Raw genomic sequence first — 25,771 nt, 5'->3', positions numbered from 1 at the left:
TGTGCACTGTTTGTGTTTTTTCATGAAGTTATTTTTATATGCAAGTTCAAAATAACTGATGTATCAGTGTATTCATTTGTGTATTAATGTGACAGGTGGGAAAACTGGTTGCACTGCTGATCTGGTCCATGTTATCAACACATGAGTAGTCTTCCCATTCTGCCACTGCAGTGACAAACAGTGGCCAACAAGCTTAACTCCAAAAGTGAGGAGGACTTTGGCCCTCTGTCTCACATTGAGAGTCTTTAAATGCCAACAAACATACAGCAAAACATCTCTTTCATAATTTACAGTATGCACGTCAGTAGCTTGTGGTTAGAGGGGTTCTAATGTGGTCATTGTGGGATACTAATATGCATTTTTTCACAAATTACTGAATTTTTCAAATGTTACTAAAGACAGAGATGACACGCCAGAGACGTCCTTGAAGACATAGAAGATGGAATTGATCCAGGAACATTTGTTACACAATTTAAAAACTAATATTAGTGATTAAAGAGGTTTTAACTGTTGCCTCTCTTTATTCAAGCTGAATGGCTTGTGGTGGTGGGGTTGTAGAAAATGTATGGTTGGTATTACACATCATGAGGTTTAAGTCAACAATTAACAAATATTTGACAGGCAGTTCCATCATGTGTCTCCTCAGTCTTCTTGGTCATATTCGGCTCCCTTAAACAAATGTAGACAAATTTGGCTGTAGATGACTCTGAGCTGTCCTATAACAATCATTTCCTTTCACAGTTTGCTGCCTACTGAATACAATTAGGTTAAGGACACCAAAACAACACATTTAGATATGGTGTTCTATCTCCACACTTGTAGTTGGCCTTGCAGCCTTTGAGCACCTGCTTGCTTTGTTACCGTTGACACTGCTCTGTCCTATTTGCCTGCCGCCCCTGGACACATTTAATAGTAACTTCTCAATCTGTCGCAACAATTTAACAGCATACATTCACACACTTATCAAGAGGTATCTGTCTTGAAGTGGTAAGAATTCGCTTCAAGCATTGTCAAAGAAATGTAACAGAGTCAAACTGAATTCACACTAAGAACAGTGAGAGTAACTGGATAAGTACTGTGAGAGGGGCATGCATCATTACAATGTTAAGAGTACGTTGTGTGTCACTATGGCAGACAATGTGGTCCTGTGTAGTGTATTCAAACTGTTTATTCGGGGACACTTCAATGTTTTAGTTTTGCAGCAATGATATCTATGTTAACTGTATATGATCCTTTAGTTGCTTATCATGAGTGAGGAGAATAATAGACTGTCTATGTGCAGCATGTACACGTATTGTGGTCTGCAGGGGACAGATTTAAGTCTACTGGCCTGCTGAGAGAGAGATTGCATTAGGACACGTGAAGTTTCAAACAGTTACCAGCACATCGCTGCACTGCATGTGTGTGTGTGCACGCGTGTGTGTTTCTACTGCATGCACACTGTGTAACGCGGGTCCAGTGCTCTCTCTAACACCACTTCCTGTACGTGTGGGTGTTTAAATTTGTGTTGGCGTGCACACTGTCACATGCTGTGCAGTGCAAGTACTCCCTTGTGATGCTTTTTGAGTGTGTGTTTGTGCCTGTGTGTGTGTGTGTGTACACCTCAAACTGTTTTGTACCATACGGCCAGACGCCGGCCCAAATGAACACGGACCCCCTGTGATGGCTTTGGCTAGGCTGAATCTACACACACAAAAAATAAGCACACAACGAGCATGCTGGCAATTTCTTTTACACACACATTTGCACACACAACCACCAGCTGACCCAATTACACAGAGATGTGCAACGAAATGGAAACAAATCTACCCAGAGAACCAGTTAATTTAGAGGGGCTTAAAGACACACTGACACCAAGTACTCACACCTACTTACACATACATTAAATCACATGTTTAGTCACATGGATCATAAAATCAGTCTGTGTCAAGTGCAGCTGATACTTTACAAAAGTAGATATCACTTGTGTTTTATCTTTTATAGACTAAAAATGTGAGTGTTTTATCAAATTCCTCTCTGTCTATCAAATTGTGTGTGTGCGTGTGTGTGTGTGTGTGTGTGTGTGTGTGTGTGTGTGTGTGTGTGTGAGAGAGTGTTTATAAAGAGATGAACAGCACAGAAAAGAGGTATTGTCCTAACCCTTTGTTTACATGCTTGTCTACCATTTTTATAAACTAATATGTTGATGCTGCAAGTTTCCATTATTCTTTCACAAACATCTGACCTCAGAGGATGAATGAAGACTAAAGCAGCACCGTGGTTATGTTCCCTGATGCCTTAGGTAACATAACCACTGCAGTATTACAAATAAACTTCACCAGGGGCTAGAGGCAGAAGAGTCCTCTTGATTTTAATTGCAAGCCTCTGCACACTATGAAACTGTAGAGAATATGGCAACCATGTATTTATCACTCTATATCCTGGTTTATTTATGATGTAGCCAAATTTGATCATAGTTTACAGTAAAAAAAAAAAAAAAAAAAGCCTGGTTGACTCTTATGCCTCAATATTTAAGTTATAGGTATTGTAAATGAAGAATGGATATTAATTTAAGTTTTTTCAAACAGACAAATACATTTTATAGCTGTTCTGCCACTTTACATCACATATACAGTATCTCCCTCACAAACATGTTTCATCACCTTCACCTCCATCCCCATGTAATGTTGTTGGTTAAAATGTCTTTTTTTTTGCTCCTTCTTTCCCCTTCCATCACCCCCTCTCCGCCCTCCACATCCCCCCTTGTTCTGTGTGAGGCCTCGGGGAGAGTAGAGCAGTCACAGGGTTGCAGTAGCCTCTAATCAGTGTGAACAGCCAGCTAATTACCAAACCCTCAGCCCTGGCTGACTGTTAATTGCATACATTAGACACCATCAGCAGCACTGCAAGATTAACACTTAAAATCTTCCCATTGCTATAGTGAAGATGAGTGCTCTGTGTGTGTGGATGTGTGTGTGGATGTGTGTGCGTGACAGAGAGAGTCACGGGGAGACAGACAGAGGTCTGTGTGCTGGATTCTCTGTGTGTATGTGTGTTATGTGCTGTATCTGTGAGTGCTCATATTTAACACTTAATTAGACCCAAAATGTAGACGCTGCAATGGATGGATGTCGAGTGTTATAGATGTTGCCGTGCAGGGGTTGCGTGGGTGGAGGCAGCCGGTCGTCGAGGGCAACCCCAAGCCTCCGTAGAGACGACAGATGGAGTGACATTAAGATCATTGCAGTAGAGGCATTTCAAATAATAAAATATCAATATTTACATTTTAATTACCCACTTCTAGCTCCACCAGGGCCATGTCAAGGAGGGCATGGGTGAGTGTGTGTATGTGTTGTTGGCGTGTGCCACAGCGAGCTCAGCTGGGACCACACCTTCTTGACTCTATAAAGAGTCAAGAGTACTGCTCAAGTGACAATGATCTGCTCTGTAAAAATGGTAATGGAGGAAAAGAATGTTGTTGAATAAGTGAAAATAACCAAAAATAAGTTTGTGATGACATTGTGCCAAAAATTAGAAATAAGAAAATGAACAATTTATTCTTCCTTGTAGCCTAAAGTTCAGCTTCCTGTCCCTTCAGCCCCAGATATCATGTACACACCATGTGTGTATCTACAGTATGTTTTTTTTTTTGTGTGTGTGTTAGGGAGAGAGAGCGCACATGTTCGCCAGAGAATTGAGCATGTGTGCACAAAAACAATCACAGACACAGCTGACAGTCTGTTTTGAAGGCAGAGAGCATAAGTTGAGAATTTTAAAAGTAATGTTTGTGAGTATTAAGAAGACAATAATAATTTTGGTACATCAGGAATTAGTTAGACATCCAGGCAACGGATATCTGTACTTACGGTTATTGTTCTGAAGACACTGATTGTACCTTACTTTAACATTTACACACAAGGAAACGTGAGGAACAAGAAATAAATCAAGATCAAACATCAGTCCATCCCTCCGTCCATCTGTCATTCTAGTCTGTAACGCATTTATATTCCCAGCTTGTTCAATTAACTTGAATGTGGCAGTCTATTGATCTCTTGGTGGATTAAGTTTTCTGAACAATATCCATCCATAACATGTTACACAGAAAAGACAAAATCTATAATCCAAGAATCAGCAATTGTTTTTTTTCACGATAATTTTAGAATGTCTCAAAGAGCATTTGCCATAAAAGAGAGAAACCAAAACATACATATGTATTTCATCATAAAAGCACTACTTATGTATGAGTTAAAACCTATCTGATTGACACTTTAAAACAAAACCCAATGGTCCCTGTCCAGGTTTGGTGTCTGTATATGAGATTAAGAGGCTGTGTTGATTCTATCTTCCTAATCCCCCTTAGCTTTCTATAGAGAGATGACTGCAGAAACTCCACAGGGATTAATTTACCATTCACAGATTAGAGATATGGTCTCAAATATCATCATCCTGGACAAGAGGAAGGGCTCACTAATGGAGCAATGAGGAGACACAGAACAGAGAGAACAAGAGAGAGAGAGAGAAAGAGAGAGAGAGAGAGAGAGAGAGAGAGAGAGAGAGAGAGAGAGAGAGAGAATGAGACAGAAAGGTAAAGACTAAGAGACAGGCAGAGTTGAAAACGAATGCACACAGCAATACAGCCTCCTCTGCTACAGCATCATGCCTTAATGTCCTAGCTCGAAGACAAGAACATTAGACCTCATTCCACCTCCTCATCTGGGCCTGAAAAAGCCTGGGCTGAAAATCTTAATTAATTGTCCAATAGTGCTGCGGGGTCATTATGCATTGCAATAAAGAAGCGTGTAATTATGAGATTTAACAGCCATTACCAAGGCCAGGAACTCATATGTCATCATCAGCAACCAAGCCAATGGTTTGGTACGGCTGTGTGTGTGGCTTGATAGACAGCACACACACACACACACACACACACACACACACACACACACACACACACACGATACCTTCTTGAATCTACATACAGTATATTGTTCAAAAAGATAGTGTTTGGATAAAAATAAAACAGTGTTTCTATTCTTGTACAGGCACACAAACAGTTGCGTTTTCAATAAATGTTGATGCAGGTGCTAGGAGGAACACAAATTAGGAATGAATACAGGCAAGCACACACATACAGAATCATAGACACACACACACACACACACACACTCAAATGCATACCCATCAGTCTGACCCAGACAATAAGGCAGCCAGCTGTGATAGCAGCCTGCAGATGAAACATCCCATCAAGATTAAATAGACACAAAAATACACACATTATTACCGCTGTGTGTGTGTGTGTGTTTTTGTGTGTTGTGTATTTAGTGTGTGCATGTGGAGGAACAGTGATCCACTGAGACCACAGACATGGTCTTTCACCCAGTAGCAGGTGGGAAATGACACACTTGTATAAGGATAAATTGTTGTTTACCCACACATGAACTCCATAGAATGTTCATTATTTCATTTTAGTTCAAGAAGTCCGACAACCAAAGCAAACAACAAGAAAACATTCTCAGCATGAATAGTTTGACATGTAAAATGTATTTACACAGTATGCCAAAAAGGGCGCTTACACCATATGCATTTTTTTTAAACCATACATCCAATGCACACCATTTACAAAAGTTCACGATAGTTAACTTGAAAGGAACACAGTGTTTTTATAACACAGCTCAGATTTTGATGTTGATCTTATCAAATCCTCCCAGATCAGCCTCTTGTTTTCATTGGTTTCGACCCCCTTTTTGCTTGTGCTCTGCATAACGAAAAGTGCAGTCACAACTCTGAATAAGCCCAAATGTTTTACTGATGTAGAAAAATGTTCAGCTCGGATAAGTGTTACTTTATGACACTGCTTACAGCCAATATGTACAGAAATATCTGCTTTCACTCACAGCTTTGCACTGACTTTTTGAGCATTTATGTCATGACTGAAATCCACTTATCACACACTAAAAGGATGCTGAAACGTGGCGCTGATGGCCCAGTATTTAGGTCCTGCCCTATGTACGGAGGCTAAGGGGGCCGGGACCAGGTTAAAGTCCAGCCTATGGCTCCTTTTCCGCATGTCATTCCCCACTATCTCCTGATTCCTTACTATATCCACTTACTCTACTATCAAATAAAGGCAAGAAGCCAAAAAAATTAATCCTTAAAAGAGTGAAAAAAACAAGATCACAAACTGTTACAATTAATTTAACTACTGAACTTCTAGTTATATTCTACTGGACACACCGTTTATACTGGCTTTGAACACTGTTAAGCCACCAACAGTTAAAGCAGCTGGCTTGTTGGTGAAGCAGTTATATTTCTTTTGAAATGAACCTGCCTTTGTGTGTTTACATCCATATAATGTATATATATAATTTGCCTCTGTGTGAGTTGCTGTGTGCACCGACCATAAGTCGCCCCCAGCTGCTGACAGGCACGCTCCAATCCTATTTTCCCACCTGCTTATTCCCTGATGGAAAGGATGAATCCTTCAGACTGTTATTTAAGAAGGATAGGAGAAGGATGGGAGAAAGAGAGAGAGAGAGAGAGAGAGAGAGAGAGAGGGAGGTAGAAGAAAGAGGGAAGCTAAAAGAGGAAACATGGGTGCAGGAAAGCATAAGGCAGGAAGGACAAGAGTGAAACATACAGGGAAGAGAAAGGAAGGAAGAGCAGGGAGGTTGGAAGGAGGTAAGGGATAATTGCAGGGATGAGAGTGAGATGGAGGATGGTTTTTAAAGAAGAAACAGAAAATAAGAGAAAAGATACAGATACAAGGGGGGAACAGGAAGATAAAGACAAAAACAGAAAAGAAAGCTAGAAAGATATGAAGACATATATAAAGAAAAGAGTGTGTAGAGAGAGGAACAGAATAACTATTTCAGGCCTGTCTGTGAACTTTGCATGAACCGCCAGAAATAATGTGATGCCATGACAAGCCTGTCCCTCCTTCCACTAGATTTGCTGCATGCATAGGTGTGTGATATGTGGGAGTGGATGTCTGTGAATCTGTGTGTGTGTGTGTGTGTGTGTGTGTGTGGTTTCTATATATTGCTTCTGGTGTGCATGTGTGTGTGTGTGTACATGTGTGTATGTGTGTGTACATGTGTGCTCCAACAGATAGAATAGGATGATGATGATTTGAAATGGAGTTTGGCCTGTGCGTAATTATGATCATCTATCTTTATGCCCCGCCAGCATATCATATCACATCACATCATCTCTCTCTCTCTCGCTAGGTCTCTCTCTGTCTCTCTCTCTCTGTTTAAGACACACACACACACACACACACACACACACACACACACACACACCCACGCACACACACACTCACACACACACACACACACACACACACACACACACACACACACACACACACACACACACACACACACACACACACACACACACACACACACACACACACACTCACACACTCACGCACTCACACACGCTCACACACACAAAGACAAAAGCAAATTGAAAGTGGTAAAAGCTGACTGTTTGCTAGTGATGACTTGGATGATGATGGGCTCAGATGGTGTGCTGATTTATTTGTTACTGCTTTTCTGATGTCACATTATAAAACTGTGCACGTGTGTGTGTGTGTGTGTGTGTGTGTGCATTTGTGCACTAATGTGTGCGTTTTCCTGGGTGTGTTTACAATCTATGTGTTTGTGAATGTACACGTATATGCAGGCTTATGTCTCTGATGTGTGCGTGTGTGTGAAAGACTTTATCTGATGCAGATTAGTCAGTGTACTCAGATTGCAGACTGTGTCTCGAAAGCTGCTAGACAAATGAATTTGATTTGCTAATGTAATCAAACTAATAAGAAAAACAGCAATGGGCTGCTGAGCGCAAATCTCTCAATATTTCTGTTTTTCACACTTTTACTTTAACATCTTTCTAATGAATGACTTTCATATCTCATTTTTTATAGGATAATCATCAAAATTACTTTTAATGAGAGGTTGGTAAGAACACCAGACACCATTTTAAAAATCAGTTGATTTCTTGCTATACATATATTTCATTCAATTACAAGAAGTGCTTCATTTAGGAAAACTACAGTTGTAGAATCCAATTTCCCCACACACTCCCACTCATCTGACTTCTGTTTTTTTTTCCATTTGAATGCAGGTCTGATTTGTTGTGACACATGCGTAGTGTGACAGCCACCGCTGGTACAAAGTGAGAAGTAAGTTGTGTGTGTCTTTCTGTGTGATGTGTGTCAGGTCAGTTCACCTCTCAAGGCATAAGGAGTGTGTCATCACCAAGGTGTGACCTGATAGAGGTAATAACAGTGTGTGTGTGTGTGTGTGTGTGTGTGTGTGTGTGTGTGTGTGTGTGTGTGTGTGTGTGTGTGTGTGTGTGTGAATTTCTTTTCTTTTTTTTATAGCAGGCACCTACAGCAGTGTATGTCATCTCAAGCACATTGTCATGGAAACACTGTCAACACGGTGATGACAAAACAAACAGAGTGTTGGACAGACACTAGAGTCATCACAGACTGACTGTGCCCTCAGAGACAGAATATGTAGGGGCATTTGTGTGTATGTGTGTAAAGCAAATGGCCCCCCAAGGATAAGAACAAAATCCTTGATCCTTGAAAAAAGACAAAAACACAAATAAAAGTGAATCAGAGAAAAAGTGAAGTAAACTAGAAAGAAGAAATGCAATGTACAAAAAAGGGAAATGATTTCCTTTCTCTGCCTTCTCATATTGATGAGATGCTCCAATACCCACAGGCTTAATCTAATAAAGAAAGCCCAACTTAATCCAAACATAAAGCTCAGATATCAAATATTCTTTTCCTAATTTGATTTCATCAATATTTGTTTTCATCTGCAAACAGTGATGTGTTTGTTTGTATGGGCTGCAAGAGGAAACCAATGTGGTGGTGCCCTGGAAAATAAGACGTCTCTGATGCACAAATGTGGACAATGAAACAAAGACAAACACACAACAGACACACATAAGCAAACACACGTACTTGAAACCAAGACATCAGCCTCTAAATGTGTTATGTGGCTCAGGGATGGGCAGAAATGGAAATCAAACACACCAAACAGGGCTAGAAGAAATAAACAGGGATTGGAAACACGCACGAGAATTTGCTTTCCAGAGAGCACAAAAGAATCAAAACTGACCGAGGCAATTAACTAAATCTAATGATTGATTCTTTATCTGATTCTAAATCAGATCCTCAAACATTTACAAGATGAATCTCATAAGAAAAAAGAAAAGGTGAAGTCAGTTTTATTACATCAAAGAAGGCTATCTGCTTTACCTGAACTGACTGAAAGGAGTTTGCTTCACTGTAATTTTCGTTTTAAGGTTACAACCTTTTCAGTATAATTATTATACCTTTGCATGTTGCCTGCATACCTAAAACTAATAAACTTAACTGTGAGTATGTTTTTTCACAAAATGTCAGCTTATGCATGTTTGTATTGCTTTCTGTGTAATGGTTTTCATGTCTGCACACTGTGCTGTATTTGTGTCTGTGAATGAACTGTATGTTTGTGTCTTGTGTTTGTGCGATTAAGAAAGGCACTCAGCATGCTGAGACTGTCAAGGTGAGCTAGCTTTAGCCGACAGAATGGGGGCAAATCTGCTTGTGAGTTTGTGAGTGTCCATGTGTATTTCGCTTCATACGTTTTTAGATGTTTACCTGTACATGTGAACCTTGACCCAGCATTTTAATGCAGAGGGTAATGGCAGTTAAAGACTGAAAAATAAAGTGAGAGAGAAGTACAGTAGAGACCCCAAATTGAAATAGGAGGTAATTCTATAACAGAATACCAATAAGGCTCATTGATTTAACAATTTAAAAGAAGAGAACCATGTTTGTTTGTGATTGTGTGATTGATAGAGGACAATATTTTTTGTCTTCTGATTTACCACTCTGTAGCCCAAAGCTTGACAACCTCTTTGCTGATTGATGGCAACAACAGACTCAATAAGTAGGGTTACAGAGTGACATCACCACCAGTCTGGGCTTTTACATACCTCTATTACCACACACACAACTACACACAGTGTGTTCACTGTTCTGCATCTCCTGGAGCTCATTGTAAAGTGTTAAAATGTGTGTCAGTGTTAATTTAGAGAGCTGCACTTTCTGAGTCAAGGATGTGGGTATCCATGTGTATACTTGTGAATGTGTGTGTGTGTGTGTGTGTGTGTGCAGAGGTTCTCCTTGGCTGCTGAGACTCAACATTTGATTTGCTAAAAGGAGCAGGACACTTCTATTAATCAATATTTGCTGACTGACTGGGTGTCTTTCTGGCTGATTGACTGGCTGTGTAGTTACTTGACTGACTGATTGGCTCACTTACTGACTGACTGTCTGGCAGCCTAACAGACTAACTGTCTCACTGGCTGAAAATGTCTAAGTGAAAAGCATGTAAGACATGGCTGAAAGAACAAGAGCATAGGAGAACACCTGCAGAGGTGAAGATACAGGAGGGCTTTGCTTATTAGGTAAGCTGTGCTGACAACATTTTTGATTTCATTAGTGTGCTGACGATCCTTCTTTTTCTACATACAGGACTGGAATGGACTCAACAAACCCAGATCACAGCAATCTGTAAAAACATACAGACAGGCAAAACCAGAGAGAATGCAAGTAATGAGGTCTGACTGGGGGGATAAGCGAAGGGGGGAGTTGGGAGACATTGGGGGGACAGGGGTTGAGAGATGAGGTTGACTTGATAATGAAGAGGTTAAGGATACCATGGAGAGAGAGAGGGTGGGAGGTCAGGCCAGACAGAGAGAGAAAAGGAGGGGGAGACAGAAAAAGACCCAAGTATACAGAGGGAAAAAGAGAGGTCACAAGACAGGTTGAAGAGGTGGGGGACATTTAGCCATCAGGTCAGAATAGTATTGTTAAAAAGGCTCTTTGGGAGTATCCAAGTTATACTGTGGTAATGTATCTGACCTCCCTGCTTTTCATTTCCACCAATTCCCATGCTTCTGCCCCTGTACATTTCTAAACCACACAGTTAGTGATATAATAACTTTAACTTCACAACTATCAACATGTACAGTATGTATCAATAAACATGTAATTATTAAAGTAAAAAAGGAGAACATACAATTTCCAACCTAAAATCTAACCCACAAATACAGCTTAATTTTTTAATCTTCAGTACTTCCTACACCAGTCTTAATACAATAAAACTGAATGGGTCCAACAAATGAGCCCTGAGGAACTCCACATGTAATTTGTATTAGCCAACAGATATATTTCCACTAGTTATTGTTAACTGCTTAGGCTTCCTTTCTCATCCTATTTAAAACAAGAAAAGAAACACCCTCGCATGTTTAATTTAGGAGGTGTGCTCCCTAGTCAATCAATAAAAAATGCTGTGTTTTCAATCCCATACTGTCATTATTTAAAAGTCATCTCTATTAATTAAGATTATATATATATATATTCACATCTATATATAAAAAAATGTAAAAAAAAATATATATAATATTTATTTTACTTTTGAGACAATGATTACTGATGGGAGCCAGGCTACATTATAACCAAGGAATTTCTCTCTACCAGTTTCTCAAATGAAACACGCTAGAAGAAGTAACATCTTCTTGTGGCAGGAAATGTCAGAGTTTATGGAGTAGTGCTAACATTCAACAACACTGACATGAGACAGAGGCTACCAGTCATTCAGACCTACACCTCATTCTTATTTTTAACACCTCTGTGGGTTCTTTCAACACCATTGCTCATTCCAAAATCAAAACAAGCGGAATAAAGACATGACAAAAAAATGATGAAGAGATAGACAGAAGCGTGCACAACATGAAACAAGAGGACTCCCCTCGACACCACCACCACCAAAACACCTTCTGCCATATCTCCATAAAGGCCGATTAAATGAATAGACAGACAGCAAACCCCTACACCCCCCTTCACCCATTTTTTACAGCTCAATCATACCGCGTTACTTTCGACACATAGACCGCTTATCCTGAGTGTCAAAATTGAAAGGGGAAGGAAAGGAAGAGAGGGAGAGAGACTGCAGGAAAAAAAAGATGAGCAAGTAAGAGGAGATAGAGAAGCAAGAGAATAGTGGAGGGGAAGTGGGGGCGGCCCGAGAGCAATTTCTTTCTTGAATAAAGAAAGAATGGGGGAGGGGTCATAAAGAAACACTAATGGCAAGGCCCCTGGTTCTGCTAAAATAGGCTGTGTTATAGGTTCTGCCTCTCATTCATTGATTCATTCATTTGTTCATTCCTTGCTCTTTTCGTCAAGTCAAGTGCTCGCCTGTCTGTCTATCCCTTTTGTGTCCGTGAGGAGAGATAAGAGCTCCTGGCATGACTGCCCGGTAGTCATTTAGTTATTATGGAGTGAGAGTGAGAGAGAATGAGGGAGTAAGAGAAGAGAAAAGAAAGGATGAAAAGACTAATTTTACAGACAGATAAATGGCTCGTTTTGAATGCCCTCTTTCTTTCTTTTAATTCACTCTCTCATCCTGTTTAAATATTTGCTGTTCTCCTCCTCCTCTCACCTGACCTCTCCTGGTTCCTCCTTCAACACATGCGCTAATACACACATGCTTGACCATGACATTCAGCCTCTTATGCAGCGGGAGTTGTATCTTTGAGAGCTTTTAAAATGATATCTTCTTTTCATTAATAATATGTAAGGATGCAAAATCTTCTTTCAAAAATGTCTAAAAGTGTCATTTTTTCCTATACTTTAGAGTACTGAATCTGGAAGTGTGTGTGCGTGTGTGTGGCTACTCCTGTTTTGAGTTTCCCACAGCTTAGAACAGCAAGAGGGCTTCTCCAACTTGTGTATGTGTTTGCATGCATTTCATCGCTCTTTGATCCAAATGTGCATGTGTGCGGTGCCTATGTGTTAGAGTCCCATTCCTAGTAGGAAACAAGAGACACACACTGTGTCTGAAACCTCATTTTCTACTTCTAATGACATATCAAATGTTTGCATATAGGCCATATCAGTATGGAAATGAGCGTACACACACACAGACCAGCATAGCTTTAGAATAAAAGGACCAATCAAAGAGATATGTGTGTTTATGTGTGTTGTCACAAGTCTCTAAGGTTGGGCGATTCTGTGTGTCAAACACGGCTAGCAACACACACACATACACGCGTAGCCTAGCCTTGTTATCCGAGGGCCTGTCTTGCAGGCAGCCTCTCTAACGCTGAGTGATGTTTAAATTAGTTTACAATTTAGCCTCCTCGCTATCCGCAGACGGCTCTTAACTCAGTGTGTGCATGTGATGTGGTTTTCTGTGTGTGTGTTTGTGCGTGTGGGAGCGTAACAAATTGTTGCCAGTACGGCAGACATCTAATGACTTCAAATTAGCTGCCTGGCGCTCGCCTTGACACGTTGTTACCACTGTTAGCAGCCTGTGTGTGTGTGCGTGTGTGTACGTGTGTCTGTGCGTGTGTGTGTGTGTGTGCGTTTGCAGCGCTGCACAGCCATATCATGGAGCATAAATTGGCTTTACCTCTCCTCTCTCTGCCTCTGTCTTTTTTCTCTTTGTTTCTCTGTCTCTCTCCATCAATTTGATTAAAAAAATTACTGTACCATGGCGAGCAAAGACAGGCCTGTTCACATGTACACCCTATGGAGTTTTAAGACACACACAAAAAAAATGCACACGCATACACACACAGTTGACAAGATTTGAAACAAGAAGGCTACAAAAAGGTTAACCTGTCTATTCTAGTCTATCCTATTCAAGACTTAAGTCATTGTTTTGTATTGTATTGTATTGTGTGTGTGTGTGTGTGTGTGTGTGTGTGTGTGTAGAAGTCTGATAAAGACTGTCAAGGAGGTGTATTTCTTGCTGACAATCGTTTCAATCCTGAGTGAACAGTAGATCACGTTCTGTGCGTACCATGTTTTTATGTGTGTGTACGCGCGCGTGTGCGTGCGTGCGTGTGCGTGTGTGTGTGTGTGTGTGTGTGTGTGTGTGTGTTGGAAGGCGAGTATTAGATCAGTGTTGTAAACAATGAAGATTTCATAAAGTGTCCACAACACACACACACACACACAGTTGGAAGATGAAGAGTTCTATCTTTCTGTGGTAGCAGTGGATTGCCCCTCTCTTTCATCTAATCACGCCATCTTCTCTTCTCCGCCAAGCAATCCTTGCGCTTTGCTCCCTCCACACAGAAAGCAGCACACACAAACATATACACACACACACACACACACACAGATTTAACCTACCACATGGCTATCTCACTCTACCCATTTGTAAAAGTAGTGAGCAAAGGAAAAAGAAAGACAGATGTATAATTCCATAAATAAACATCACGTATGTTGGTGTGTATATTTGCATGTCAATTCTTGTGTGTGTGTGTGTGTGTGTGTGTGTGTGTGTGTGTGTGTGTGTGTGTGTGTGTGTGCATGTAATATGCAGTAACTTTAGGCATGTAAAGAGGGCAAAAGAGAGAAGGAGAGAGGGATAAATGGATTAGAAGAGAAAGCAAAAGGGAGTAAAACGCAGGTCAGGGAGATTAGAGGATAGGAGATGGTATTGGAAAGATGCTATATGTTGTTTTGAAAGCAAAATATAAATATTTAAGGGCTAAATTTAGTTTTTAGATCAATACATATGTCTGCTTATTGCCCATATAGCAGCACATAAATCAATACACTAACAAGAAGCAATGTATATTCCCATCTCTCCTTTCCTTTCTCTCTCAATCTTTTTTTCTCTTCTCTTTGTTATTCTCACATTTATTGATAAGACATAAAAAAATATCATTTGGAGATCCTGTTATCCAAAACCATTGACTTTATTATTATAGATTTACGCAGCATGACTGAGTGGTATTTATGTCTCTAATATGGTGTTTCCCCCCTTTGCTTTCATATCCTGGGATACTCTTTGAGCAGTGGCATCAGGAGGTAATTCAATTCAATACAATTCAATTCAATTCAATACAATTCAATTCAATACAATACAATTCTTTTCTGTTCTGTCTTTTCTATAACCATTGTTTCAGTTATCATTATACTGTGACAAATCTTTGCAGTAATCTATGTTTATCTGAGACACCATTATTCGTTCTTCAATATTGTCACAGCAGGCTCCCTCACCAAAAACAAAAACACATTCTAGCTTTCATCTCTCACCTTTATACCTTAATTTATCCAACAAAACACAGTTTTCTGTGCAACGATTTACCCGATGCTGCTAAAGGTAGTGCTTTACTGAAATTATTCTTTTTGTATACTGAAATTAGTTAATTAACTGTCAGGTTTAAAACCAGTAAGGCAAATCTGTGGTTAAAAGGCCTTGTAGTATACACTGTACAGTGACTGCAGGCACACACACACATACAAACACACCCACAAACGCATATACAGGTCAAAGGTAAAGGGATTGGATTGTTAGTTCAAAAGGTCAGAATGTGTGTGTGTGTGTGTGTGTGTGTGTGTGTGTGTGTGTGTGTGTGTGTGTGTGTGTGTGTGTGTGTGTGTGTGTGTGTGTGTGTGTGTGTGAAGGTGTGATATAAGTGAGGTCATTTGGTCAGCCTGTTGGAGGAGTCAACAGTTCACACCGTCTGGGTTCAAGGATTAGGGTGGAAGGTCACACCTTAGCACTAGGTGAACTTGTATGTATGTTCACCTGTATGTGAGTGCCTGAACTACTTTAACCTAGTACTTTCTCTGCTAATTCAAACAGCTTGTGTGTCTGTGTGTCCTTCCTGTGTGGGTGTGTGTTTCAAATCTTCAATAATTTGGTTGAAGAAAAAAGGTATCTTGTTTGATTGTGTAAAAACAGATTCAGGTTAGGCTCAGTGAAGGTAAGGGTGTACAACTCTTTTTCACCTACCTGGGATATGTTTGGCCCAGCCGATGTTGACCACCAGCTCTCTGTCAGCCAGGTCACACAGCGTAGTCAGGGCCTTGATGTCGCTATCTGGTACTGTTGGGTCAGGCATGGCGTAAATCTTCTCTGGCTCGGCCACCAGCAGGTGAGAGACGATTTTGTTATCTGCAAGGCAGCCAAAGGCAACTGACATGACCACCAGACAAGGAGAAAGACACACAGAGACAGAGAGATGGTGAATATTTGCTTCAGTATGCTACAAACTGTTCCACACGATTTAGGAGCAAAGAAACTCAAAAAAGAGCGGTCACATGACTTATAACATGGCTTGAATATAAACTCAACAGAAACAGCACAAGCACGCAGCAGAAAATCTTCAGTCGTCATGCTAAAACCTTACAATTGTAGACAATGTTCATGCTTTAAAGAAACATTTGAAGTTATGCTCATTTAAAAGTCAAAGTTAAAAAAATACATTGCAGAGAATATTAATATTACATTGCATCGTATACTTTATAATACTTTATAACACTCAGATTCTACCCATTTTGATGAATGCAAGATCAAATAAGAGGATGATCTATTACCATTCATTATCTACATGTCCTGAGAAATGTTTTTCACAATGAACCACTAGATAATTGATTTGATTCCAGTAAATTGGCAGGACTAAAGAGGAATAAAAATGATTGAAAGCTTTTCAGTTTCGGAAATGCTTCAAGGTGTGATTAAAGGCAATTACTGCTGGTGATTTAGGCTGCACAAAATGCTTTCTTTTTGCTTTCTTTTTGTTTCACAGCCTTAAGAAGCTTTGCCGATACATATAGCAGGGTAAGACCACTCTGAAAGCCAAACAGCTCAGCTGGTAATGGTGACATGTGGTGATGAGATATCTGCGGCCCATTAGTGACAGACTGATACCCTGCTTCCAAATTAATCCACTGACTAATCAAGCATGGAAATAATAACAGAGGATAGAAGAGCAGGAGAGGAGCAAGGGATAGATGAAGAGCCAAAGAAAAAATACAAGAGAAAAAAAGGAGAAGACAGAAAGGTAGAAATAGAGTCATGGGTAGACAGGAGAAGAGAAGAGAGACTGACAGCTAGATAGAGATAAACACTGAGAGAGTGAAACAGAGTAAGGGGGATGAGTTGTGTATGGATCCAACACTCTCCACCCCCAATTCTGTTTTACACGCACACACGTAATATATATATATATATTGTTCTATCCTCTTCCCTCCAGCTCCAGGGTCGTTTGAGCCAAAACCAATCCCAGTCAAAGTGCAGTATCTGTGGGTAAATCTTATTTAATGTTTCCCTAATTAGAATCAATGGAAGCCCATTTCCAAACCCTGGGCTATTGTTCTGTTCTCACACAATCAATGGGGACGCTGAGGCTGGGGATTGGGCTACAGATAGATAGGCTGTGTGCGTTTATCTGAGGGACAGAGACAGAGAGACAGACAGATTTTTGTGTGTGTATTGACTGAGTGTAAGAGATAAAGAACAAGAGAAATCCTGCAAGTCTATTTCAAGCCTGTATTTTTGTTTTGTTTTTAAGAGTAGGTTGGTTTTTATGTCAGAGAGAGATACTATGTTCATATCATTATTTAATGGAAAGATGTAAACTAGGGATTTACTTGAATAAGCACTTTGAGTGATGATTGATGATTTAAGTAAATAACTCATTCAAAACAGGAAAACATCTTGATGGAATACTAATAGGATTTAAGAGTTAAATATCACTTATCCAGTTTAAGGAAATTAGTCTATAGCATGCCAGAGGAGACATTCAGTTTGCATGAACACATGGTCTATGTATGCAAACAAAAACATTATAATCACACACACACACGGTGTGCATGCATTTATATTATCCCATCATTTCAATGATTAGTAGTGCAGAAGTCCCGGTAAGCTGTCGTGCAGCCATTCAGCATATTGGCCTAAAGCAGAATATGCTCCAGCTTTAAGCAAAATGGGCTTTTGGGACCAAGCTGCTAAACACTGCTCAATCTGCACTGCATGAGAGTGTGTGTATGTGTGTGTGTGTGTGTGAGAGCAGACGGTTAGCTGAAGAGCTAACTCTAGTTTGATGTGGTTGCCAGATTGGATTTAATCCGGATTAGGGTACTGGCTGGTCCTCTTCCCTTCCTTCCTCTCCCTCCCTCCCTCCTGCTTCCCTCTCTCCCTCTCTCTGAGAAATGTTCCCATTTAGCTTCTCTCTCTCTCTCTTTCTCTCTCTCACTCTCTCCCTTGTTAATTTTTCAATCATCAGGCTTTGGCGATGGTTTTATTCTTTAAAAAACACAGCCAACCCATCCGGGGCTAAATGAATACCTTTACAGTGAAATATTACACATATAAAATGTTATGACCTGGTAGCAGTAGTGCCAGGAGATAAACTTGGTCTCAAACAGATGGGCTTCTCACTACCGTGTCTATTTACGTGTGTGTGTGTGTGTGTGTGTGTGTGTGTGTGTGTGTGTGTGTGTGTTTAAATGTTTTTACTGTCCAACTGTCTCCATCAGGATAGAGACAGATTGAAACGCAGTTCCTTGTTCTTCTGGTCTCTCAATGACGAGTCCGTCCCATAACATGAACACTACCTACACAAAATGTTGCGATGTGCAAGAATGTAACTATTTTTCAATTTTTCTAGGGAGAAGTTTCTTTGTGTTCTGTCTGTTTGTGTTAAGTCTTTTATTGTTTCCTCTGCGCACCACAACAGATTCTGTTGCTGCTGTAGCACATATGTCAATTTGTAGAGTACAGTATGAGCTACTGTGCACCAAGGACAGTATGTAAGAGTCTGTTCTTGAGAATCACTGCTTCAACTGAAAAAAAAAAAAGGCATTTTACATACAGATTCAGACTTGAGGTGTGCTCTTACATGGTTTCTTGGGAGGCAGAGCCAACTGTGGGTTCAGATATGGACTGTTGTCAGCATCTATCCGGCGTTTATACTTCTGTCTCCCACCACGAACCCTGTCCAGACGAACTCCTGGAAGACATAAAAAAGTGTATCAACATGATGTGCATTACACTGGCTTATAGAATAAACAAATCTAGCAGCTGCAAACATACATAGAAAGAGAAAGTGAAAATGAATGGAAAGATGAAGGGACGGGAAAAGGTCAGACCTGGAGGAAAACTACACATAAGATCTGAGTTTGGCGTGGTGAGAAACATCCTGGTACTGCATTGCATGCATGTACACGTGTGTGTGATATGCCAGGTAGCTCCTTTCAAGTTCTTGTCAAGCTTGCTAAACTCATGTGCTTCTTTTATTCTACAACAAGATTAATTTATAGAGACAACAATGGAGTTGAGGGCCGCGCTCTCTCTCTCTTTTACACACACACACACACACACACACACACACACACACACACACACACACACACACACACACACACACACACACACACACACACACACACACACACACACACACACACACAATCTCTTTCTCTAGCTTTCTGACTCTTTCCCTGTCTCTTCCCCAATCGCCGTCTCCCTCTCTGTGTCTCGTTAATTAATTGACACAAAGGAGTCCTAATTTAATTAGTCCTATCTCTCAAGGGATTGGATGTTACCGTGGTTACCACTTAAAGATGGATAAGGAAGACAGAGGTGTCATATGCCCCTGAGGAGAGGAGGGGAGGGAAGGGGAGGGGTGGAGGAATCCTAAAGAGCTGCCAAATGTATTAAAACTAAACCTCAGGTATTTGAGAGTGAGATCCAAAATGGCTGATGCAAACTAGCTAAGATGTTCAAGACATGTCTCTATTTACCTTCTCTATCTTAAATTAATTAGGGAACAGTTATTGAACTGATTCTTTGAACAATTCAAACGTATGTATATTAACTATACTAACATATATTGTGTGTACTTTTTTTGTACCTTTGAGGCTTTTATGCATTTTATTTAGATAGTGGATAGAGTCAGAAATCTAAGAGAGAGAGAGGGGGGGGGGGGGGGGGGGTGCCATGCAGAAAGGAGCCACAGGTCAGATTAGTTGCCCGCATGGAAGACCACGGCCTCTGTACACAGGACATGCCCACTTACCACTAGGCTACTGGAGCACCCACATGTGTTGTGTTTTGACATTAAACGTATAAAAGCTTTTTGAAATGCCCATTTGCAATCATAAGATTATATTTCTGAGAGCAGCCACAGTGGTGTCATCAAGAAAAATAGGAGTTCAAACAACCAAAAGGGCCACAAACTCTCAACAGACATCTAGAGGCTGATCTGTAGGAACTTAATCAATGGAATTCCTCTCATGTATCCCACTGTGAAACACTGACTGAGTGAGCGATAGGCAAGGGAAAGTCAGATTAACAGTGGTTGGTAGATTAACAAAAGAAATTGTTTTTGATCCTTGCTATTATATTTTCTGTTACTGAAGATTTTATGTGTTCACACTAAGCATAAAACAATGTATTCAGAGTGATTTGTAAGGCTTTCTGAGGCCAATCCCATCTAAAATGATAAGGACTGGATTCAAATACATATAATATAGATGGGGGAAGGGATGAGAGAGTAAAGAAGAGATTTTCTTTCTTAACATAAAGATATTTAAATCCTTTGAAAATGTGCTGACCATGAACACGACAACACACCTCAGAGATTTAACAGAAAGACATGCCTTTGCAGAGAAGAAAAAATGTCAGTGGCAGGTTTGTTCATTCTCTAGCATTGAAAGAGTGTTTAAAATGTGTCTCTCTGTTTTATTTGTGTTTGGTACATGTCATGTCGCATCTGTACGTGGCAGCATATTTGATCTAAAGCATCTTACCTGAGTGCATGCATTTTCAAATGGAATGTAATCCTTTAGAAACCTCAAACTAGCTTTGGAAGCAGTCGGCCAAATGACTGCAGTGTGTGTGTGTGTGTGTGTGTGTGTGTGTGTGTGTGTGTGTGTGTGTGTGTGTGTGTGTGTGTGTGTGTGTGTATGTTTGAGACAGGAATAGGTAGACAGAAGGGCTGACAGTCCAGGTACAGTTGGGGAGGCAGTGTCAGCAAACGGTCAAGAAACTCTTAGCACCAGGGGGTACAAATGCACTCACGCACCCACTCTCTGCTCTCTCTTACACACACACACACACACACACTGACACAAAAACTCTAAAACACCCTCATGTTGTGTTTGGGTTTTGCTGCAACAAGCAGCTTGCTCAGTCACTACCTGGGTCAGTGGCTGGTCAGAAGAGGAGAGGAAGACAGACAGGAGGAAGAAGCAGAGTATTGGAGTCAGAAATGTCGAAGGACAGGGGAAATGAGGGAAAGGGTCAAATATACAGGTGGCACCAGAAAATAAAGGCAGCATTGTCTGGACAGGAGAGCCAAGTAACACATGCTAAGTTTGTATCCTCAACTTCAGAGTAAAGTGTAACACTTATGGCAGTAGATGTTAAGATTACTGTTTATTTTCTCTAACCATCTACACACACTTTCTCTCACATATCCTATTGCAGACACACATTTCAACCATTACCCACACACTCTCACATGGAGGGTCTCAAATGTTCTCTCTCTCTCTTCTTTACACCTAAAAGACTCAGACTGTGCTGAGCTCACTTTATAAAGAGCCCTCTCTAACTACCTCATCTATTTTCCACCAAATTAACTCTCTCTCAGCACTGATTAATGATCAAATCTAAATGAATCAAATTAAAATTTGAAAATTATATTTCCAAAGCCCACAAAAAAGAGACAGGAGGAGGCTAGGGGGGGAGTGAGAGTGCTCTACCTCCTGTTAACAAATGAGCCTTCAAGTTGTAAAGAATGGGCAAGAGGGGAGAGTAGGGAAGGTCTGAGGGGAGGAGGGGAGAAGAGAGGAAAGGGTCTTAGGAAGCGAGGAAATGTAAGGATAAAAAAACGTTAAGCGGAAAGGAACAGAATAATTGAAGAGCCAATGGGTTAGAAATGGGAAATAAAAAAAGCGAGAAAAAAATTAAGATAAATATGAGAAACACAAAAGAAAGAATGTGATAAAAGAAAGCAGAAAGAAAGTATAGAGTATAGGTTGTAATATAAAAGCAGAGTAATGGATGGTCTAGTAAACAAAGAAGAAAAAGTATGATATAGTACAGAAAAGGGGGAAGCTTTGAGGGCTAATAAAAGGGAAATGAGATAGGGTTAGAATAATGAGAGAAAGGGAGAGATCCATGAAAGAGAGGAAATCCACAGAGGTTACACACCTTAATTATATCCTTTAATTATTATGTCAACTAACAGTGCACCTCTACTCAGTCTACTGCCTCAACTTCTACACTCACACACAGAATCCCCCCACCACATTTCCTTGATGTTTAATAACAGTATTAGAACAGTATATTTTTATTTTTTAAAAACATGACAAGTTATGTACCTGTCACACACACACACACACAGACACACACACACACACACACAGACACACACACACACACACACACACACACACACACACAGACACACACACACAGACACACACACACACACACACACACACACACACACACAGACACACACACACACACACACACACACACAGACACACACACACACACACCACACACACACACACAGACACACACACACACACAGACACACACACACACACACACACACACACACACAGACACACACACACACACCACACACACACACACACACACACACACACACACACACACACACACACACACACACACACACACACACACACACACACACACACACACACACACACACACACACACACACACACACACGATGACAGTGATGAAGGTGAATCTTTCCTATCGTGGGAATATTGCAGCCTGTCAATAGCATGAACTGCACTGATCACATCAGCATAGATTTTACACAAAACTGGCGTCACTCTATGTCAGCATGTGTGCGTCTGTGTGGGTCTGTGTGTGTGTGTGTGTGTGAGAGTGTGTTTTAACAGTTGAGGGATTGCTATTGAAATGCCTGTGACACCAAAGTGCTTTTAAAGAGAGAACAGGCAGGAAGGGAGTGAAAAAGAAGAGAAAGACACAAAATGAATTGATTTCAGATGGTCAATGATATGATATGAGAGTGAAAGAGGGAGCAAAAAGGAGAGAGGGATGGAGTGGAGAGAGGAGTAAGAAGTGGAAATAAAATGATTGATTTCTGTTGATCACAGCAAGAGGAAAGAGAAATGACAAAAAGAGAAGAAGAAGAGAGACAGAATCTAAAGAGGCAGGGATGAGGGAACAGTGAGAGGGATAGGGAGAGAGAGAGTTTTATGATAATTGAAGTTGTAACAGGGTTGCAGTGTCTCTTCCAGCTTCAACCAGGTTATCACCTTATGTTTCTGAGAGTGTGTTATTTGTGATTGAGTGTGTGAGTGTTAACCACAGTGTTGATGTAATAACATGGAGGGTTTTCCTTTGTGGTTTTAAGAACTGATGGCCAAGTAGATTGGGTCGGACAACAGGCTGGTTTAAGCCTGTTGTGTATTTGCGTGCGTGCGTGTGTGTGTGTGTGTGTGTGTGTGTGTGTGTGTGTGTGTGTGTGTGTGTGTGTGTGTGTACCTCTTACTTGAAGAAACATATAATGTGCCTGAAAATATCTAAAGGAATCCTGTGTCTGTTTAACTGGTAGGTTTAAACTTTGAGAAATCAAGCAGTGCTAAGTGTCAAGTTTCATGTGTTTTTTTTTGTTGGTAGTTTTTGAAACAAGAGCTCGAACAAAGAAAAATAAAAGGAGCATGTTTGAGGGGTAGATTTGAGGTTAAGAGGACAGCGTGTGTTGTGTCATGCAGTGACGTTAGTTTAGACCAGAACAGATCAGAACAGCACTGCCTGAGGCAGCGGGCAGGTGGCTGTCACTGGTGTGTGAATATGTGTGTGTGTTTGTGTGAAGGCGGGCATGTGTGTGAGAGCTTGTGAGGTCCATGTAATGTGCTGCCTTTTCTGAAATATTGCCCCCTTTTCTGTAAGGCCTTGTTTGTTAAATGCAATGATAAATCACAAATTTCTATGGATGGTTATTTATTGTACTTTGATGCCAATTTTATTCTATCTTTTTACATTTCATATTTCCAAAAAAAGCTGAGATAAGATGATAGCTTAATGAAAAATACACAGTCTACAGGATATTTTAGCAATGATTAAAGTCTTAATTCATAAAAAACTACAAATTCAAGTAAATTACAAAGTGATACTTGATCAGTGGAATTTGTGACAGGATTTTTTTTTAAGTATTGCTAATTTGAACTTCCAAATGCAGCTAAAAACAATAACCATAATTGGTTCAAGTCCTCTCTTATATACTTTTCTTTTCCAAAACAGTTGTCCTGCCACATCTACCTTCCTCAGAAACAAACAGTGCATGTGAAAGAGAGCGGACCACTTAGGCAGATCGCCCGTCACAGTATTTCCATTATCGCTACTTTCGAGTCGGGATGCAACCAGATGCCATTCACACACACAAACACTCTCACACACTCGCCCGGGACAGACGCTACAGGGCCAGATTTAGCTACAAGTTTCCCATGGGGGAACACCAGACGCCACCAGTTGTCTGGCGCTTCCTTCCTCTGTTTCCCCTGTCCTCTTCTCGTCTCCTCTCCTCTCCCCCATCACTTGCCCCCTTAGTCATTCCCTACTTTCATTCTTTCTGCATTACTTCTTGTGTTTGTCTGCTCTTTTCTCGATTCAAACTGTGTTTTCTAGATATTTTGATTTCTCTTTTTTGTCAATTTGAAGAAGTCATGTTTCCTTTATGAGAGACAAATTGTCTTTGAGTGTTTAGTATTCTAACATGAGTCGGGCTGTGGCCTAGAACGTTAGGTTAGGTTATGTTTTGGATGCGTGTGTGCAGCAATGAGATCTGATAGCGGCAGTCATTTGTTGAGCTACGAAAGGGGTTATGACGTACACTACCAGCTGCATATAAACACCAAACTCACACACACCGGCATCAGCACTCACACAGACTGGGGCCTTCCACCCGATCTCACTCATTAGGTCTTAGAGGCTGTGGGGAGCACTGCCAAAGTTGGCATCAGCTTTAAGTGTGTGTGTGTGTGTGGGGTGTGTGTGCACGGCTCAGTGCCAAGGTTTATATTTGCAGTCCGTGGTCTCTGTAGTTGTCTACCATCTGAATCCAGCTGGCCGTTTACAGCAAAACAGAAACGGAGGCTTTGGTTTTGCTTTAACACATTCTGTGTGTTTAACCAGGATTCATCACACGTGCCATCATCAAAGCTGCTGTGTTGTAAGGGAGCAGGTCTGTCAATATGACCATATGTACAATTTAGATGCATTCTGAATACTTCTGGCTCGTAGACCGTGTGCCTCTGCCAAAGCTTTCATGTTCAAATGTCTGATCTGTGTTTTGTATTCTGTTCATGACAATTCTACGCATTACTGCTCAATTTGAATGCATTATGTCTGTCTTGCCATGCCAGATTGCTATAATAGAAATAACTGTGACAACTAAAATACCTTGGCTTGTAAGCAGTCATATTTAACTCAAATTAAATGTATTTTCTGAGTTTGGATTTGTTGAAAATTACAAGCTGCTAATTTTTGCTTCTATCAAATCCTTTAGCTGCAACAGAATCAGTCACCCCCCCCCCCTCCATCCCCCACAACCCCTCTCTCTCTTGGCAGAATCAAGCCCCGCCCCTGTGACCTTTTGGTCTTCAGCTGACGCATCATTATGACCTCATTAAAAATGGACAGACAGCCATTGCCAGAGGGGAAGTTCTCATAATATAGTCAGGTCTTTTAATTGCCTTGCTCCAGAAATTAGCTGCTACATATTGGTGGGTGGGTGCTTCTCGTTCGTTCATTCTTTCAGTTTACCCCCCTCAGCTCGTTCACTGCTCTCCTCTGTGCAAGAAACATTCAATTTCTTTCACACAAACTGGGCTTTCTGTGTGTTTATTTTATTTGGATGATCAGGGGTTAATTTCAGCTAACATATGAGAAAA

The 25,771-nt window shown here is 40.7% G+C and overlaps 1 protein-coding gene across 3 annotated transcripts in view; it reads right to left on the bottom strand.

The window, feature by feature from the left end:
• Positions 1–25,771, bottom strand: part of esrrga (estrogen-related receptor gamma a) — a 69,325-nt gene that overhangs the window by 10,236 nt on the left and 33,318 nt on the right. For 2 of the 3 annotated variants that reach the window (XM_061041048.1, XM_061041046.1), the window contains exons 5-6: positions 18,703–18,813; positions 15,810–15,992 (exon numbers count right to left, since the gene is read on the bottom strand). In XM_061041048.1, the coding sequence (XP_060897031.1) occupies positions 15,810–15,992; positions 18,703–18,813 (294 nt within the window). The remainder of the gene's footprint in view (positions 1–15,809; positions 15,993–18,702; positions 18,814–25,771) is intronic. The other variant, XM_061041047.1, reaches the window with a different exon arrangement.

The sequence above is a fragment of the Labrus mixtus genome, chromosome 1, assembly GCF_963584025.1.
Source record: "Labrus mixtus chromosome 1, fLabMix1.1, whole genome shotgun sequence".
In the NCBI taxonomy this organism is placed as follows: Eukaryota; Metazoa; Chordata; class Actinopteri; order Labriformes; family Labridae; genus Labrus; species Labrus mixtus.
This window is presented reverse-complemented; position numbering and strand designations above follow the sequence as displayed.